Here is a 20302-nt window from a genome sequence, read left to right as displayed (position 1 = left end):
GCCTGATTACGTTCCCCCCCCCCTCCACCTCCCCGCTCCCCTCCCCTCCCCCTCCTTGGTCCATTTTTCGTTTAACTTTGAATGTATTTTCCCTTTTTTCAAAGGGCCGCTTTGTAGACTTTGTATTCCCCTGTGGTCACAGTATGGCACTTGATACCTCTCATATATGAGAACTTTCTGGTTCGAAACTAGCAGCAGTATTACCGATCCATTGAAATAGTCTATGCCAGATTAATGTGCTACAGCCTGGTGAGATGTATAAATTTTGATTGTTCATTTATACTTGATTAAAATGTTCAATATTGAAACCTATATGCCTATATCTAAATTCTCTGTATCTACCTCTATTCTGATAATGGAATTTGTGCATATTCGAGAAAAAATTCTATTGGAGGCTCTTTATTTCATGTTTAAATGTATGTATTGATTTCTGTTTATTTTCCTATCATTTAGAGTCCGTCACAATCATTGCCTTTAAACTCCTGAAGAAGCTCACATTCAGAGCGAAACATGTCGAGAACAGCAGATTGTTTTGGCATCTTTTGAATAGTTGCTTTTTGTTGCACGGTTCAATTGTGATATAACCGAGAAATTCCTTTGGGTGACACTGTTTATGTCTTAGTGTTCTTATCTACATGTCTTACTCCTGAAGTATGACATGAATATTTTAATGTGATTCAATATTAATAAATATTAATTTTATTCTATATAATTGTATAAAAAATTTTTTTGAATATACTGTCTATTAAATAGCACCTTAAAAGTCCCTGGGGAAGATCCCCCCCCTCCCCATTTTTCTTTAGGCCTAACAGCCTTTAGTTTCTGCTCACCATTTAAATATGGGATGTGGTGCTTACAGTTGACTATCTCTGTCCTCCATCATATTTTACTATTTAAAGGCATTGGTCAGCTGGCCATCTTCTCCACCGCTCTTCCTCTGACTGAATGAAGCCTCAGCAACATGTTGTCCAGCAGCAAGAAATTCTAACCTCCCAGGGTCAGGAAATGCGTTGCACAAACCTTTCTTCAAGGCCTCCTGAAGATGTTTCATCCTCTGCTCCAGCAGGATGAGTTCTGCAACCTTACCCTTGTAATGTGGATCAAGAAGGGTTGCCAGCCAGTAATGATCTCTCTCCTTGATACCACGAATCCTAGGGTCCTGTAGGCTTTGCAGAATCAGGGAGGCCTCTGGGTCACTAAGGATCACATGGTCTGTAACTACCTCCTCCTAGCCAAGTACAACTCCATGGGTTTCTGGGGACAGAAAACCATCCCTTGAAGACTGCTGCTGAGTGTTATCCTCTACATCCATGCTGACACAATCCTCCTTCTCTTCTTCCTGTGTGTTTGGCGCGCGTGCAGGAATGCTATCTGGCTAAAGGGGGCCTTGAGAGGTAAGGAAGCCCTCCTCTTCCTCCCGCTGTTCTGCCTAAAGTGCCCTGTCCATGATTCCACGAAGCGTGTGCTCCAACAGGAAGACTAGAGAGACAGTGTCACTGATGCATGCATTGTCGCTGCTCACCATCCTTGTGGCCTCCTCAAATGGTGACAGGACAGTGCATGCATCCTTGATCAGTAGCCACTGGCGTGGCGAAAAGAAGCCAAACTCCCCTGACCCTGTCCTGGTGCCATACTCACACAGGTACTCATTGATGGCCCTCTGCTGTGTGTGCAGCCACTGCAGCATTGCTAATGTTGAGTTCTACCTGGTGGGCATGTCACAAAGGAGGCGGTTGGTGGGCAGGTTGCATTCCCTTTGAATGTCAGCCAGCCGAGCACTGGCATTGTAAGACCGGTGGAAATTACCACAGACTTTTCTGGCCTGCCTCAGGAGATCCTGTAAGCCTGGGTACCTGCTCAAGAACCGCTGCACCACCAAATTCAGGATGTGTGCCAAACATGGAACATGGGTCAAGTGTCCCTGTCGGAGGGTGGAGAGAAGGTTGGTGCCATTGTCGCATACAACCATTCCTGGCTGAAGCTGGTATGGCGTCAACCACCTCTGAGCCTGCCCCTGCAGAGCTGACAGAATCTCTGCCCCAGTGTAGCTCCTGTCCCCTAGGCAGACCAACTCAAGCACCACATGGCATCTTTTAGCCTGACTGTGTAGCCATTTGAACACTTATGGAACACCGCTGGTTCAGAGAACAAATCTGCAGAAGAGGCCATAGAGGAAAAAGAAGAGGAGGGGGTGGAGGAGAGAGCTGTGGCAGAATCACCACTAGCATTTTGGAGGTGTGGTGGCAGAACAAGCTCCAACAACACTGAACCCTGTCCTGCATCCTTCCAGCTTCCAGCAAAGTTACCCAGTGCGCCATGTAGGAATGGTAACATCCCTGCAAATGCCTGCTGGACCATGAATCAGCGGTAATATGCACCTTACTGCTAACTGCCCTGTCCAACGAGGCCAAAACATTGCCTTTCACATGCCGGTAAAGAGCCGGAATGGCCTTCCGTGAAAAGAAATGGTGTTTTGGAACCTGTCACTGAGGTACAGCACATTCCACAAATTCACAAAAGAGGGCAGAGTCTACCAGCTGAAAAGGCAGCAGTTGCAGTGCTAGCAATTTGGCCAAGCTAGCATTTAGATGCTGAACATGTGGATGGCTGGGACCGAATTTCTTTTTACGGTTCAGCAACTGGGGTAGGGAAATTTGCCTGCTAAAATCATATGGTGGTGTACTGCTAGCAGATTGGCTAAAAGTACTTGGGACACCTATTACTATACCTTCATTCCTCTCAGTGCAGGTTTTTGAGAGGACTGGAGGTATAGTAGGGTGGGAGATCCTAGATGAGGACCAAGGAGAAGTCCACCTTTTTCTTTGATGTGGGTCTTTCAAGTGCTGTTGCCAATGGACTGCATGGCAGGCCATCATATGTCTGGTCAAGCATGTGGTGCCCAAGCGGCTGCTGTTCTGGCCACGGTTTATCCACTTAAGACATAGGTTGCAAACAGCAACGGTGCGATCTGCTGCACACATGTCGAAAAAGGCCCACACCAAGGAACTTTTAAAAGTCAGCGGGGAATCAGCAGCACCCTGCACCTGTGGAGCTCTGCTGTGTGATGCAATAGGGTGGCTGCCCTTAAGCTGCCCCATAGAGGACATCCTGCCTCGTTGGAGTTGTGCCTCCTGCTCCTCCTCCTCTCTTCTCTCAGGCACCCAAGTACAGTCAGTGGCCTCATCATCCCCTCCCTCCTCATCACTGGAGCAAACTTGGCAGTATGTTGCAGGTGGGGGAACATGACTGCCAGTTTCTTGTCCTTCTTGGGCACCACCTCTCTCTAGGCTCATGTTACTCCCTTCCTCAACCTGGGAACCAACTTCGGAGCCTTCAAATCACTGCGCATCCTCCAGCAGCATGTACCCAACACTGTGGTCAAATAATTCTGGGACTCCTCCGTGCATGATGGTGGGGCTACGGAAGGAGTGACTGTGGACAAGGAGTCGGTGGAATAGGCTGATTTGGCAGCTGCCTTGGAAGGCAAACTACTCTGAGCCTGGGTGACAGAGGATGAGGAGGATGAGGACGGCTTTGTTATCCACTCCACCAACTCTTCTGCATGTTCTGGCACTGTATTGTGTACTGTGTACACCACCAGAAATGTAGTAGAAACTGTACACACTGCATTAGATACTGTGTACACCGCCTGCACTGTATTAGCAACTGTACTACAGCTGCACTGTATTGTGTACTGTATACACCACCAGAAGTGTAGTAGACACTGTATACACTGTATTAGATACTGTGTACACCACCAGAAGTGTAGTAGAAATTATACACACTGTATTAGATACTGTGTACACCGCTTGCACTGTATTAGCAACTGTACTATGGATGCACTGTATTGTCTACTGTGTACACCACTATAAGTGTAGTAGATACTGTACACACTGCATTAGAAACTGTGTACACCACCTGCACTGTATTAGAAACTGTACAATGGCTGCACTGTATTTTATACTGTGTACACCACCAGAAGTGTAGTAGACACTGTACACACTGTATTAGATACTGTGTACACTTCCTGCACTGTATTAGCAACTGTGCTATGGCTGCACTGTATTGTTTACTGTGTACACCACCAGAAGTGTAGTAGAAACTGTACACACTGTATGAGACACTGTGTACACTGCCTGAAGTGTATTAGCAATTGTACTACAGCTGCACTGTATTATGTACTGTGTACACCACCAGAAGTGTAGTAGAAACCGTACACACACTGTATTAGATACTCTGTACACCACCTGCACTGTATTAGAAACTGTACAATGGCTGCACTGTATTTTATACTGTGTACACCACTAGAAGTGTAGTAGACACTGTACACACTGTATTAGATACTGTTCACGCCGCCTGAAGTGTATTAGAAACCGTACACAAGCCTGTGTATATATATATATATATATATATATATATATATATATATATATATTGTATAAACAAACGGCAAGGATTACTGCACAAGAAAATTTATTTCCGAAGAATAAATTACATAAGTTCAAAAGACATCAAGTAGGTTCCAGGTGCAGCTGGCTGCGATGTTTCGGGCTACACCACACCAGATAACGCCCTTTCTCACAATCGTATGTCTGCAACTGATAACATACATCACATCGTATATATACAAAAAATCATTCATTACCACATTTAGTTAAGCTGGAATCAATTAGTCCACATCTAACAACAACATGTTTTTTGTAAAAAAAAGAACTTCTTCTCTAAGAAACTCCTTTTCTAAAACTTTTTTTCAGCCTATGAGAAAAAAGTGAAGTAGATGTGGCGCTGTTCTATTGTGTTTGTGCACCTGATCCCTGATGAGCATAAATATATCAAACAGATATTGTGAATATGTATTAGTGCATTTTACATGCGTTACGCCATATTAATTGTATTCGTGAAAAAATAAAAAATAATAAATAATAATAATATTGACCTAAATCTCAGAAAATTGGGGACAATTAAGTCCCATGTGACCTGCATATATATAATCCCATATATATGACAATAAAGTGCTTGTGTGCTGGTGAAAGTTTGGTGTTAATATTAACCACTTATCAAATTAGTGACTTTAATTGAATTAATGAACTTCAATCTAAAAAAAAAACTTAAATCTAACAAAAAACTTAAATCTTAAAAAAACTTAAATCTGTCCACACCAACAACACTATACACAGCCATCGTGTAAGCAGCCTTATGTAGTGTGGGGCATGGACTTAGTCCCCCTGAGCCATGATTGGCCAAAGGCACCCTGCTTTTGGCCAATTATGGCTATCTTAGCAGAGGGCACTGTGATTGGCCAAAGCATGCAGGTCAGGTGCATGCTTTGGCCAATCATCATACAGCAATGCACTGCGATCTTGCAGTGCATTATGGGGCGTTCCGCGGTGCTCGATTTTGCTGCAAATGCCCCATAATGTTTGCTCGAACTTATGTTTGACCCGAAAATCAAGCTCATCCCCACTCACCTGTACATACTACCCACTGTCATACCCTCCACACTCCTCTCCTGTGCATACTACCCATTTTCATATCCTACTCACTCCCCTCCTGTACATTCTGCCCACTGTCATACACTCTGCATTCCTCTCCTGTACATACTGTCCATTGTCATATGCTCCTTACTCATCTCCTGTACATACTGCCCATTGTCATACCATCCACACTCCTCTCCTGTACATACTGCCTACTATCATACCCTTCACACTCCTCTCCTGTACATACTGCCCACTGTCATACCATCCACACTCCTCTCCTGTACATAATGCCCATGTCATGCCCTCTACACTCCTCACCTGTACATACTGTTCTTACCGCCATACTGCTGTCATACACTCCTTACTCCTCTCCTGTACATACTGCCCACTGTCATACCATCCACACTCCTCTCCTGTACATACTATCCACTGTCATACTCTCCACTAGGGATTGGTGAACGGTTCTGCCCAAGCATAAGTTCGGGCCGAACTTAAGTTGTTCGAACGTTCGGCTAACAGCCAAACAAACGGGTCGTTCGAACCGACCACAGTGCATTGTGGCATTAAACAGTGCATTGCAAACCCTGATTGGCTGAAGCAGTGAAAGCTTCTGCCAATCAGGGCACAGAGCACTGTCAGAGTCATGATTGGACACTGTCATCATAACTTTATCCAATCATGGCTCATTCCCGCCCCACAGTATAAAAGTATTCTTTCAATGGCAGCCATTTTCAGTGTGATTTTGATGTGGAGAGAGATAGAACAGGGTTCTGTTCAGTGCTATTAGTTAGTGTGCTATACTGTGCTATTTTGCTTCAATTGTCTGTGTAGAATATTAGTTTAGTGTCTGTCTAGGGATAGTGTGAGTGTAGTAAGGAGGAACATCATTCAGCTTTTCATAATGTGCAGCTAGAGTAGGGACAGCTCAGATAGTTTCAGTGTAGTGTAGTGAGACCATGTCACTAATCTTGACATTAGTATATAGCTAGAGTAGGGACAGTTCAGATAGCTTCAGTGTAGTGACGTGCCAATTTAACGCCATAACGTATTGCGTGCGTTACTGCCTGTTTAACGCCATATAGTTTTGCGTGCGTTACTGCCAGTTTAATGCCATATAGTTTTGCGTGCGTTACTGCCTGTTTAACGCCATATAGTTTTGCGTGCGTTACTGCCTGTTTAACGCCATATAGTTTTGCTGTGAGGACACCGGGAGAAGTGGGCGGCATGTGAACCCGGCGGGGCTCTGAACCTGACCGGACCCAGAATAGGAAGAAAGCGGCATGCCAGTGGATGCCTGGGAGAGTCCAAATGGAGGTGGCCGCCTGCCCGTGGACCCCCCTGACCAAACCTGTATCCTGCTGCTGAAATCGGGGAGACTCGGAGCCCCCCTCGCAGCTGTACATCTTCTTAGCCGAGACGAAAAACCCGGAAGTGACGTCAGACAGATCGCACCGGAAGTGACGCACACTACACGAGATCCTACGACCACAGGCTTTATGCAGCCTGACTCCTCCTACAATTACAGGCTGACCTGCGGTCAGCCTTACACTTATCGTTCACATGCTTTAAATGTTGCTAAACATACCATCCAAAATGTTTATTTTATTTGCCGATTAATCCGTCCATTGATTTAACCTATTGAGACAACTCACTTGTGGGCACCCAAAGTTTGCTCTTACTGCATGCGGCAGAACACAACCAAGATGCAGGGTGAGGGACCGCCAGCTGTTAAGCTTAAAAACTATTTTGTGCCACAAAAATTAATGTTTCAGCCGGGTTCGGTTTTTGAGATATTGGAATTCAGATTATGTAACATCAAGCCCCGCCCACTTTGTACCCAATGTTATTAAAATTTAAAAACAAAGATGGCATTCTTTTGCACTGCATCTGTGCTGATTTGTGCTGCAAAAACTAAGGTATGTGGTGGTTTGGTTTCAGAGATATTGCGCATTATAGTTGATGAAACCTCTCCCACTTTGCACCACGTTATTACATTTTAAAAAAAAATTATACAATTTGTTTGTGGTGCGTTTGTGCTGATTTGTACCATAAAACAAGCTTTCTGTTTGTTTGTTTTTTGAGATATTGTGAGATATTGGACATTCAATGTTAGATTATGTAACTGAAAGCCCTACCCACTTTGCATTGTGTTATTAGATTTAAAAAACAAAAATACCATATTTATACTGGATTGGCAGGAAAAATAAGCATATTGGTATAGTGTATTTTTTTTCATATAGCACTCTCATTTTGTATCAGAAAGAATGATTATAGGACTCATTTATAGTTTTTAGCCTGAGCTACCCTGAAAACCTAAAATATACCTTTTGAAGTTTTTCAGAAATATCTTTTTAGAGCTAGATGTGGGGAATCTTCCTTCAAAAGTTCACAATTTAACCACCCGGCCGACCAGCCGCCGCCATTATACTGCGGCAGGTCGGCTCTCCTGTGCAAACCGCCGTAGGTGTACGTCGGCCTTTGCACAGGAGACAGTAGGCACAGGAGTGTGCCCGCTGGTCCAGCGGACTCAATGTAAGCCGGCGACCCACGTTCAGAGGCAGAACGGGGAACTGCCTGTAAACAAGGCTATTATCCGTTCTGCCAGATGACATGTCAGATATCTTCTGTTCCCAGTGATCGGGAACAGCTATCTCTGTCATGTCCCTGGTAGCCCATCCCCACTACAGTTAGAACACATCCAGGGAACACACTTTACCCCTTGATCACATCCTAGTGTTACCCATTAACCCCTTCCCTGCCAGTGTCATTTATACATTGATCAGTGCATTTTTATAGCACTGATCAATGTAATAATGTCACTGGTCCCCAAAAAGTGTCATGTGGGGTCAGTCCTGCTAAAAATCGCAGATTGCCACCATTACCAGTAAAAAAAATTTAAAATAAATGTCCCTAAATCTATCCCATAGTTTGTACCAATCAATTTACGTCTATTGCGATTTTTTTTACCAAAAATATGTAGAAGAATATATATCGGCCTAAACTGATGAATACATTTGTTTTTTATATATTTTTTTTGGATATGTATTATAGCAGAAAGTAAAAAAAAAATTTTTTTTTCAAAAATTGTCGACCTTTTTTTGTTTTTAGCGCAAAAAATAAAAACCACAGAGGTGATCAAATACCACCAAAAAAAAGCTCTGTTTGTGGGAAAAAAAGGATGTCAATTTTGTTTGGGTACAGCGTCGCACGACCGTCAGTTAAAGCAGTGCTGTATCGCAAAAAATGGCCTGGTCATTAAGTGGGGCAAATCCTTTCAGGGCTGAGGTGGTAACATGCAAATTACTTTCCTAAAAGGCTTAAAAAAAAATTATTACATTCTGTATTCTATGTTCTTTACAGATATACTGTATATACATGTGTGTGTGTTTCAGTCTATCTCTGAGAAAGAGGCATTTTTTCCTTTTTTTTATTTTTTTAAATGTTTACATTTACATTTGATGCTGCTTTAATAATATTACATTTGTAACACGTTATAAATAATAAATGTAATGTAAATAATGCAAATAATTTGTTTTCAAAGCCTGTTTCATGAGACTATTCCTTAAAAAAAAACATATTATTGTATTATTTTTATATAAAAACCTTCAAACATATATGAAATACATTTGGAAAGTAAGTTTTACCAACTTAAAAAAAAATGAGTAAGTTATTGTAAAGGATCTTTTTTTGTTTTTTAAAAATAACAAACATGTCATACCTCCACTGTGTAGCTCGTTTTGCACAGAGTGGCCCCGAACATCTTTTTCTGGGGTCCCCCGGCGGCTCCTCCCCGCATGTAAATTCGTAAATTCGTAAATTTGAAAATTCATACATTCATACAGTCAAATTCGGAAATTTGGAAATTCGAAAATCCGAAAACCCGAAAGTTCGAAAATCTGAAATAGTAACTAACTATTAAATTATAGGTATTGTACTTTCCTTTAAAATTTGGCTGTTAGTGAACATAACGAATACAAATTATTATTATTTATACAAAGTTACGAATTATCCGAAATAACGAATGCCGCATCTAAACAAATGGAACAGAACAAATTAATAATAAATAATAATAATAATAATAAGAAAAAAGTAAAACTGCGCATAGGTGAAATGTATAAACAAAAAATGAAGCTGCAATCCCTATATGTAACACAAACATAAATAGAACAATTGAAAAAATGGAACTGCCCCTGGAAGACGTAAAATGCCGTGAAATTACGAAATGCCGCGTAGGGCTAAACGGAGCGACGTGTTCGCATCATCCCCTATCGCTGTGGTTACCAGCAGGACGGGCTGTCTGTGGGTATCCGGCCGGTGCCCCAGACTTCTCTTCAAATCGTTCGACATTGTGATTTTACATGTGAGTGTTTACACATTTTATTTAATAAAACCATACGATTTTACACTATTTGGAGCTCTCTTTTCCATTTATGGTTATCCGTGTTGCTGAGGGTTTGATGCTCTGCTATTGATCCATCTGACATCGAGGCCCCCAGCATTTCAACATAGTGAAACTATCTGGTTCTTTGATGGTGGTCCGGAGTAATCATTTCTTAACAGCTCACCCAGACCCTCTGTAGTGGGGGATCATGGGTTTCTGGTAAACGGCCAGCATTTATATTGGTGATGGTGGATCTGACACTTCATTCTTAATTATCAAGATTTTCCAACATTTATCAACACTTGGGTGATCATCATATCAACTTTATGGACTTTCAATATGTTGTAAATTTGCACTGATGCACATGAAAATGCACTTCTGTGTGTTTATTTAATGCATACTTTTTTATGATCACTATATACATGCTTCATATATCCTTATGAGCTTTTTGCACTTTATGATGGTTAATTGTCATCTACATAAGTTTGTTTTATTAGCGCAGTTCCATTTTTTCAAATAATAATAATAAAAAGTTTTTATTATTATTACTGTTATTTGTTATTATTAATTCATTACGTCCCATTTGTTTGGATACGGCATACGTTATTTCGGATAATTTGTAACTTTGGATAAATTTGTATTTGTTATGTTCACTAACAGCCAAATTTGAAACAAAATGACATTACCTATAATTTAATAGTTAGTAATAGCTAAGTTATTATTAGTTAATTATTATTTCAGATTTACGAATTTACTAATTTACGAATGTACGAATTTACGAATTTATGAATGTACAAATTTTCGAATTTACGAATATTCGGAAACATTCGTTAAACGGGTTTTCGTTAATTTGGATATTTCTGAATTAATAAATTTGTCAAAATTCGTTAAAAAACTATTTCGGAACTAAACGAATTGCACGTCTACTAAGTAACTAAGTAATAGGTAACTAAGTAACTAAGCAGCACAGTGGTGTAGTAGACATTGTTATATAAGTACTTGAAATAAATAAGTTCATGTATGTGTTCCTAACTTAAACTTTTTTAAAAACTTGAAATATTGAGTTGGCTTTACTTGAACCTATGGTCTATAAACTGGAAAAATTGAGTTGACAAAAATGAGTTTAGTTGACAGTACTTAAAATACTGATGAAAATAGTTGCCTCAATTTGTTTGAGTATACCCAGCACAATATTTTTTACAGTGTATGGTTGTATTTACAGTAGGACCATAGAGAGTGAATGCAGTTGCCCTTTAACAGCTAATTGGACCACAGCTGCAAAAAAACAGCAACCAAAAAACAAACAAAATATTAGGAAATTTGGAGATTTGGAGGAGGCTGAAATGAACAGAAGGTTTTCATACTTGAATAGAATAAATAAATATATATATATATATATATATATTGTAATGTTTGGGGGACCAGCTAGATCGCAGGACACAGGCTTTTCACTCAAAAGGAGATTTATTGAACTTAAATAGCTTTACAGCAGCAAAAACAAAAGAAAAAGGTTTTAGTCTCACCGACTTGCAAAGTCCAGAACTGCTATCGCAGTTAAACAGTCCTTAATTTCTGTTGCAGCTAGCTTCCCCTGGCAGGAGACTTCCAGGCAGGACACTGCTATTCACTTTTGTTGCTGCACAACAAACACCATCCACCATCCACATTCTCCTTTACACTCCTCCACCATCCACTCCAACTTCCTGTCTTGTTTTAAACCCACTTCCTCTGACAGGTGAGTTAACCCTTTTTGTTCCCTTAAAGGGACCACAGTCCAAACAGAGGGGAAACGTAGCGTCCTTCCAGGACCCAGCCACGGCGTCCTGTACATATCCCCCCCCTGTGCCCCAACGCCATGGAGGTGGAGGCAACAGTGGAGCTCAAACAATGGACTCGGGAGAGGGCATCTGCATTTTGATGCAGTCTCCCGGGCCTATGCTCCACTACAAATTTAAATTCCTGGAGTGCCAGGAACCACCGAGTAACCCTGGCATTATTCCCTTTACCCTGTCTCAACCATGTTAAAGGGGCATGGTCAGAAATCAGCCTAAACTTCCTCCCCAAAAGGTAATATCTGAGGGATTCCAGAGCCCACTTAATGGCCAGACACTCTCGTTCAATTATAGCGTAGTTTTTTTCCGCTGGTGTTAACGTCCTACTGAGGAAGACTACCGGGTGCTCCTCTCCATTAATAACCTGTGACAACACCGCTCCCAATCCTACATCAGAAGCATCAGTTTGGACAACAAACTCTTTTGAAAAATTGGGTGCTACCAGGACAGGGTGTTGGCACAGTGCCGACTTGAGCTCCAAAAAGGCCTTCTCAGCGTCTGCATTCCACTCCACCATGACCGATTTCCGACCCTTAGTCAGATCGGTCAATGGAGCCGCCAACGTGGCAAAGTTGGGTACAAACCTCCTGTAGTATCCCACCATGCCCAAGAATGCACGTACCTGCTTTTTTGTGAGGGGACGGGGCCAACTCTGTATAGCCTCTACCTTGCTGACCTGAGGTTTCACCACCCCTCTACCCACGATATAGCCCAGGTATTTCACCTCCTCCATTCCCAAAGCACATTTTTCAGGGTTTATTGTAAACCCCTCCTTCCAAAGAGAGTCCAGCACTGCCTGGACTTTGGGCAAGTGTGATTCCCAGTCTCTGCTAAAAATGACTATGTCGTCCAAGTACACTGAGGCATATTTCTGGTGAGGTCGTAAAATCCTATCCATTGCTCGCTGGAATGTGGCTGGAGCAGTTTGCAATCCAAAAGGCATCCTTTTGTACTGAAAACTCCCCTCTGGGGTAGAAAAAGCAGTTTTCTCTCTAGCAGCCTTAGTCAACGGGATTTGCCAATATCCCTTGGTAAGGTCTAATGTAGTGATATACCTGGCTGGACCTAGTCTCTCAATAAGCTCATCTACCCGGGGCATGGGGTAGGCATCAAACCGTGAAACTTCATTAAGTTTCCGAAAATCATTGCAGAATCGCAGAGTCCCGTTGGGCTTCGGTACCAACACAATCGGGCTCGACCACTCACTCTGCGATTCCTCAATAATCTCCAGGTCTAACATCTTCTTCACTTCCTCTGAAACAGCCTTCCTTTGGGCCTCTGGGATGCGGTAGGGCCGGACAAAAACTTTGACTCCTGGTTCCGTGATGATATCATGCTCTATGGTACTCGTGAGCCCTGGCAAGTCTGAAAATTTTTCTTTATTTCTCTGCAAGAACTCCTTTGCCTGCTGGCTTTGGGTTTTAGACAGGGTATTTGCTACTTGGACACTCTCCACCCCAACCCGAGGCTCCAATCTTGCACTAGCCAGGGAGGTCACTGGTTCCCTCTCTGTCCAGGGCTTTAACAAGTTTACATGATATATTTGATAGGGTTTCCTCTTACCCGGTTGGTGGATTTTATAATTCACCTCTCCCACTTTTTCTACAACTTCAAAGGGGCCTTGCCACCTGGCTAAGAATTTACTTTCCACAGTGGGAATCAACACCGCTACTCGATCCCCCACTTGGAAATTCCTTATTTTAGCAGCCCTATTATAGACTCGTCGTTGAGCCTCCTGAGCTTTTTGTAAATGTTCCTTGACTAGTGGCAACACAGTTCGGATCCTCTCCTGCATTTGGGAAACATATTCAAGAACACTCTTATGCTGACTAGGTTCACTTTCCCATTCCTCCTTAACAAAATCCAGTAGTCCGCGAGGTCTCCGCCCATATACCAACTCGAAGGGCGAAAACCCAGTGGAGGCCTGGGGCACTTCCCGGATAGCAAACAGGAGAGCTGGTAACAGACAGTCCCAGTCTTTCCCATCCCTTTGTACAACTCTCTTAAGCATAGATTTAAGGGTCTTATTAAAGCGTTCCACTAACCCATCCGTTTGGGGATGGTAGACCGATGTGCGCAGCTGTTTAATCCGGAAGAGCTTACACACGTCGGCCATAACTCTTGACATAAACGGGGTGCCCTGGTCCGTTAGTATTTCCTTGGGAAAACCAGTCCGTGTAAACAACTGGAATAATTCCCGGGCAATAGCCTTAGAGGAGGTATTTCGCAGGGGTAGCGCCTCAGGATATCGGGTGGCATAGTCGAGAATCACCAGTATGTAGGAGTGACCTCGAGCCGACTTCACCAAGGGACCTACTATATCCATGGCTATCCTTTCAAATGGGACCTCAATTATGGGCAGAGGGACCAAAGGATTCCGGAAGTGGGTCACCGGAGCGGTCAACTGACAGGTGGGACAAGAGGTACAGTATCTCCTTACCTCTGCTTTCAGACCTGGCCAGTAAAACCGGTCGGTGATCCGTGCCTCCGTCTTTTCAACTCCCAGGTGTCCCCCTAAAACATCATCATGGGCCAGGTCCAGGACCTTGCGTCTATACTGTTGGGGTACCAATAATTGCTCTACCACATTTTCTCTCACTTTGGTAACCCGATAAAGCAATTCATTACATATTGCAAAGTGTGGCCACCGCTCATTCGCACCTGGCTCTTGGGGAACCCCATTTAATACTACCACCTGTTCCCGTGCATGGGCCAAAGTGGGGTCCTGCATCTGGGCAGTACCAAATGCCCCCTGCGGAACACCCAAATCCGGCAGGGCAGGGGTAACGGCCACTTCCTCATCCTCTTCCCCCAGCATTACCTGAAGTGGGAAAGGTTCCCCCCCCTCTTCAGGGTTCAGGTAGGTCTGTGAACCACACATCTTGACACCCTTAATAACATCAGCACTACTTTCATCACCATTAACCAAATCATTAGCATTTTCAAGAACATTCGGCATTTCAGGGTTATTTCTCTCAACCGCAGGAACAGAGGGACTAGTTTCTCCCCAGTCTCTGGACCGTTCAGGTAGTTCTCCTTGTCCCCACAGTTTTGCAAATAACGGACAGTCTCGTCCTATGATCACATCATGTACCAAGTTTTTTACCACCCCCACCTCTTGAGTACCAGTGCCACATGCTGCGGAGATGGTCACCGAGATGAGAGGGTACTCTCTAGTGTCCCCGTGAATGCACACCACCCGTAAAGTTTTTCTTACCGGACCGATCTTCCCAATCACTCTAGGATGGATCAGGGTTACCATGCTTCCGGAGTCCAGCAAAGCCCGGGCAGGGAGGTGGTTCACTTGGACTTCACACTCGAATTTCTCTTCTCCAAGATCGATATGTGTTGTACATGCTTTATGGGCATAAAAAGACCCCCTCCGAAGAACCCCGCATTCCATGGGCTCCTCTTGCAGTGGGCAGTGGGCCCGGGTATGGCCCCAGGAATGACATCGCCAACATTGTACATCCCCTCCTCTCCGAACAGGAACAGGTCGCTGAGAAGGTATCGGGAGTGACTCTTGACCTTCTGGGGTGTTGGTTCCAGGGCTCCGGGGAACGTCCTTTCGAAGGGCAGCAGTCGAACGAATAGGCCGTGGCAGACTGGGTCCTTGGCGCTTGGTAGGGCCAAGCAGATCCTCCACCACTGTGTATCGTTCTACCATCTCGACAAGGAGGTTCACTGTTTTGGGGTCTCCATGGCTGACCCACCGTTGAAGGTCGTCTGGCAGTGACCTTAGGTATCGGTCCAGCACGACCCGCTCCACGATTTGGAGGCCAGACAACATTTCGGGCTGCAGCCATTTTTTTACCAGTTGCACCAGGTCATGCATTTGAGACCGTGGTGGACGATCTGGACGATACTTCCATTGGTGCACTCGTTGGGCCCGAACAGCTGTAGTTACCCCCAAACGAGCCAATATTTCTGCCTTTAATTTTTGATAGTCTTTAGCGTGATCTGGTGGCAGGTCGAAGTAGGCTTTTTGCGGATCTCCGGTTAGGAAAGGAGCAATTAGGCCGGCCCACTGGTCCTGGGGCCACCCTTCTCTCTCTGCCGTCCTCTCAAATGTAGCAAGAAATGCCTCTACATCATCACTCAGGGACAATTTCTGCAAAAAATGGCTTGCCCTCACGGTCACCTGGTTGCCAGGGGCAACAGCCGCTTGCTCACGGCCCTGAGAAAGCTGCTGCACTACTTCTTTTAAGGCAGTCACTTGAGCCTGCATAACCTCTTGCTGGGTCGCTTGCTGGGCTGCCAACTGGGCCACCAACAGGCGAGTGTTTTCTTGCTGTACCTCATGGCGAGTCTGCGCTTGTATATTAGCCAAGGACAGCTGTTTAATTAGCTCCTCCATTGCTTCAGCTTTCAGGGTTTGTGCGGCTTTAACCCAGGACATAAATCCACTGTACTGTCCCTTTAAATGTCAGTTTTAAGTCCAATACACAAAAAAAAAAAAAACAGCAAGAAAAATGCCTGTTACTCTGTCCTGCCCGCATTCGAGCACCACTTGTAATGTTTGGGGGACCAGCTAGATCGCAGGACACAGGCTTTTCACTCAAAAGGAGATTTATTGAACTTAAATAGCTTTACAGCAGCAAAAACAAAAGAAAAAGGTTTTAGTCTCACCGACTTGCAAAGTCCAGAACTGCTATCGCAGTTAAACAGTCCTTAATTTCTGTTGCAGCTAGCTTCCCCTGGCAGGAGACTTCCAGGCAGGACACTGCTATTCACTTTTGTTGCTGCACAACAAACACCATCCACCATCCACATTCTCCTTTACACTCCTCCACCATCCACTCCAACTTCCTGTCTTGTTTTAAACCCACTTCCTCTGACAGGTGAGTTAACCCTTTTTGTTCCCTTAAAGGGACCACAGTCCAAACAGAGGGGAAACATAGCGTCCTTCCAGGACCCAGCCACGGCGTCCTGTACAATATATATATATATATATATATATATATATATATATATATATATATATATATATATAAATTAAATCATTGTCATTGTAGGCTGGGTTAACACTAATGTGAATTGGATGTGGATTTCCCCGCACCCAATTCGCATGCTCAATGGAGCTGGTTCACACATCTTTGGAGCGGCTCTGGTGCAAATTGCACAGGAGTCCTGTGCATCTTCTGGTCAGTTTCAGGTCCAAATTCAGCCAAAAATGTTGACTGAAATTCGGACCTGAAACGGTGAATGGGGACGCATCGAAGCGCTGCCGTGAGCCGCTCTATGTGAACCCAGCCTTAAATATGTATATAACAAATGTGTTTTTAGTAGAAAAAAAATGATTCTTCTAATGTTAATGCTAACATTGATATGGGATGTTGATCTAGATATCAATGAGTGCTGAAAACAATCAATAATGACAACATCATCACTACAAAAATAAAAAATAAAATTAAAAAAGCATTAAACTGTACACTTACATATGTCAATTTCAAATGGCCTATTATCAATTGGTTCAAATCTATTACATCCAGATGCTCTGGTAATGACTTGATTGGTTGTTCTTCCTTCATTTATGTTAATCGGACTGGCTGGGTTCAAGTCAACTGCAGATGTCCTTTGAGATATTCCTGAAAGTTAAAAAGAATACTTTGACTATACACCACCAAAGACTTAGGGCCCACCCACACTATAAATGCACATAAAAAGCTATAAAAATGCAGTGCGTTTATGCATATTTACACACGTCCATGTGCATTTTTATGCATGTTGTGGGTATTTTTTTTATGCATGTTTAAGTGTATTTTTATGCATAGTTCTTTTTATTTAAAGTCATATTTTCTTTGACCTAATTGTTGTGGATGAGAGGTACATTGCAGTTTGGTGCATGTATGCCCATTTACATTTGTTTTGTGAGTTCCTGTGCAATAAAATGCAAACATGTTGCACTTAAAGAAGAAGTAAACTTTCCTCTAATGTTTGTACCTATAGGGAAGCCTATAATAAGGCTTCCCTATAGGTACTGTAAATATCTCCTAAAATTGCACCATTTAGGAGATATTTACTGTATACTGGGCTAATTACGTCATCTGTAAATGCGCTCTGAAGGAACGGCCACAAGTGCCGTTTCCTCAGAAGCCTGTGCCGTGACTGGCAGCTCCCGCACGCATGCGCGGGAGTGACATCACACAGCTCCAGCCAGTCACACAGCCGGAGTCCACAGACTCGGAAGGAAGATGGGCAAAGATGGATGTGGCCTCCAGCGGGGACGACGTGGGCTTCATTTGTAGGTAAGTGTCACATAATGTGCTAGTATGCGATGCATACTAGCACATTATGCCTTTACTTTACAGGTAAGCAAAAGGGGGGGAGTTTACTTCCTCTTTAAATGCACATCTTTTGAATGCATATGTGTGTTCTAGTGTGAACATGACACATAGAAAACTATTGTATTCTATGTGTCATTGCAGTCACCTGTGTTCATCCAGTGAAAAAAATCACAGGTATTTGAACATAATGTGAACATGCCCTCATGATACAACAGGAACCGTCACAAAGATGTTTCATGATCAAGATATGTTATGTTTTTAATAGCTGTATACTTTTTCAAATGCTTTTTTAAAGCATAATAAACTACCTACAGTATATTCATTAATATGATATCCCTTTTCAAGACAAATGTATAAACATCTTTACTCAGTATAACATAGACATACAGTAAAACCTTGGATTGCAAGCATAATTAGTTCCAGAAACATGCTTGTAATCCAAAGCACTTGTATATCAAAGCAAATTTCCCCTTAAGAAATAATGGAAACTCACAGATTAGTTCCACAACCATTTATTCATAAGTCCTTCAGTTTATAGTACATATAAAAAGATCATAGCAATGTGATAGGTTGTGTAACCATAAAATGTCCATCCACAAATGGCAGTCTCCATAAGGGGATTAGAAGCAAAATCCAGCAGGAGCTACAGAGTATAAAAGAGAAGAGAGGCGCCTCTAAGTGTAGCAATATGGTTACATTTAATGAAGGTACAACATTTAGCAACTCACATGGTTGATTATTAAAAGAGGCACATCTAAGTATGCAGGTATCTGGGGTAAAGCTGTCCACATCCCTCACACCACCGGCTCTCACTGCTGTCAGTCTGTAATCGTGACTGGGAAGACTACGGTCTACGGCTGCCTGCATACTTAGATGTGCCTGTTTTAATCATCAACCATGTGAGTTGCTAAGCGTTGTACTTTCATTAAATGTAACCATATTGCTACACTTGAAGGCCCCTCTTTTCTCTTTTATACTCAGTTGTGACATGACGCTATTTGTATATCAAGACATCGCTTGTATATCAAGTCAAAATTTATTTAAAAACTTTGCTTGTCTTGCAAAACGCTCTCAAACCAAGTTACTCTCAAACCAAGGTTTTACTGTATGTAGTATAAGCCTGACAACATTGTTTTTTTTTTTGCACCCCTACATCTTGAACATTGTACCTCAGGCCATATGGTACAGTTACTTTGTGGAATGTTTCTGACACCAGCAATTATCTGCATTCATATATGACAGACACTTTAACATGAATATTTATATCAGCTGATGGTGCACACAGCATAACACTCATCTAGAACATGCAGCTAAGAAAAGCATACTACTTTGAAGCAGAAATGCTTCTAATTCTCTTAATTTGCCATCGGTATAGCAGTGAACAGTTTCATCCTAAATTAAAAAGAAGATTTTTTTATACTGAAACTTACCTATAAATAGGAAAAGAATTGTAACAAATTTCTGTGGAGACATCATGTTATCAATGCTACATATATTCTTCATCTAAGCAGATGATTTCTTGATAGAGGTTCCTTTCTTTTCTTTTTGTGTGACACACTGCTGCTCTTTTTATACTGATCTAAAACAAACATATTAGTGTACTATGTACATAGCTGTAGCAAGTGCCTAATAAGAAATTGTGTACACTTGGCTCAAACATGTTTACTCTATGGTTGCTATGTTTCTCTAGATGCAGTACTTCATTAATGTGTGCAGAAAGCCACCAAACATCAGCAATTATCTATAAATGATTGCAAATCAAATCTTATCTTATAATACACTGAGCTAGTGTCTGTTTTGACTCTGTTCTATGCTGATTAATGTTCTCTACCTATTCATTTTAAGTTAACGAAAGCATACAATACTGCTTAGTTTGGTCTGAGCATTTAGACATGAATGACCTCTAGTCAAGAAAGTAGGATTTTTAGCTTAGTCCATTTTGTTTTTCAGATACAGTATATGTTTGAAAGAGATCATGTTAAAGTGGTGTAGCACCCTCCTAGGTAGATGATAGAATAGGTAAGTGTTAGTGTATGTTTTTAATAGGTACATTTAATTACCACACTGTAGACAGTGTGACTGTAATTTTGTGTAAGGTAAAGGCATAGTTTGGCTCACTCTACTCAGTGAGCTGTGATTGTTTAAGTAGGTCTATTCTGTGTGCTCTGCTGCTGCCAGTCTGCTGGATAGCTCTGTCTGTATCCAGGTAACTTGAGAAGTTTCTGGATGATAGGTGTGGAGCTATGCAGATGGCAGCATGAATATTGATGCTGCCCTGGCCTATCCCAGAGAGGCAGGCTCAGATGGCATGCTGGGAGACTGCAT

General features: G+C 42.6%; 1 protein-coding gene across 2 annotated transcripts in view; it reads right to left on the bottom strand.

The window, feature by feature from the left end:
* The window catches only part of LOC141131834 (cadherin-related family member 4-like), a 259551-nt gene extending 239989 nt beyond the window's left edge, over positions 1-19562 (bottom strand). For both annotated transcript variants that reach the window (XM_073619568.1, XM_073619569.1), the window contains exons 1-2: positions 19408-19562; positions 17129-17278 (exon numbers count right to left, since the gene is read on the bottom strand). In XM_073619568.1, coding sequence (XP_073475669.1) covers positions 17129-17278; positions 19408-19480 — 223 coding nt within the window. In that variant the 5' untranslated portion in view covers positions 19481-19562. The remainder of the gene's footprint in view (positions 1-17128; positions 17279-19407) is intronic.
* Positions 19563-20302: the final 740 nt, after the last annotated feature.

This window comes from Aquarana catesbeiana, linkage group LG03 (genome assembly GCF_042186555.1).
Source record: "Aquarana catesbeiana isolate 2022-GZ linkage group LG03, ASM4218655v1, whole genome shotgun sequence".
Taxonomy (NCBI): domain Eukaryota; kingdom Metazoa; phylum Chordata; class Amphibia; order Anura; family Ranidae; genus Aquarana; species Aquarana catesbeiana.
Note: the sequence above shows the minus strand (reverse complement) of the source record. Positions and strands in the feature narration are given on the sequence as shown.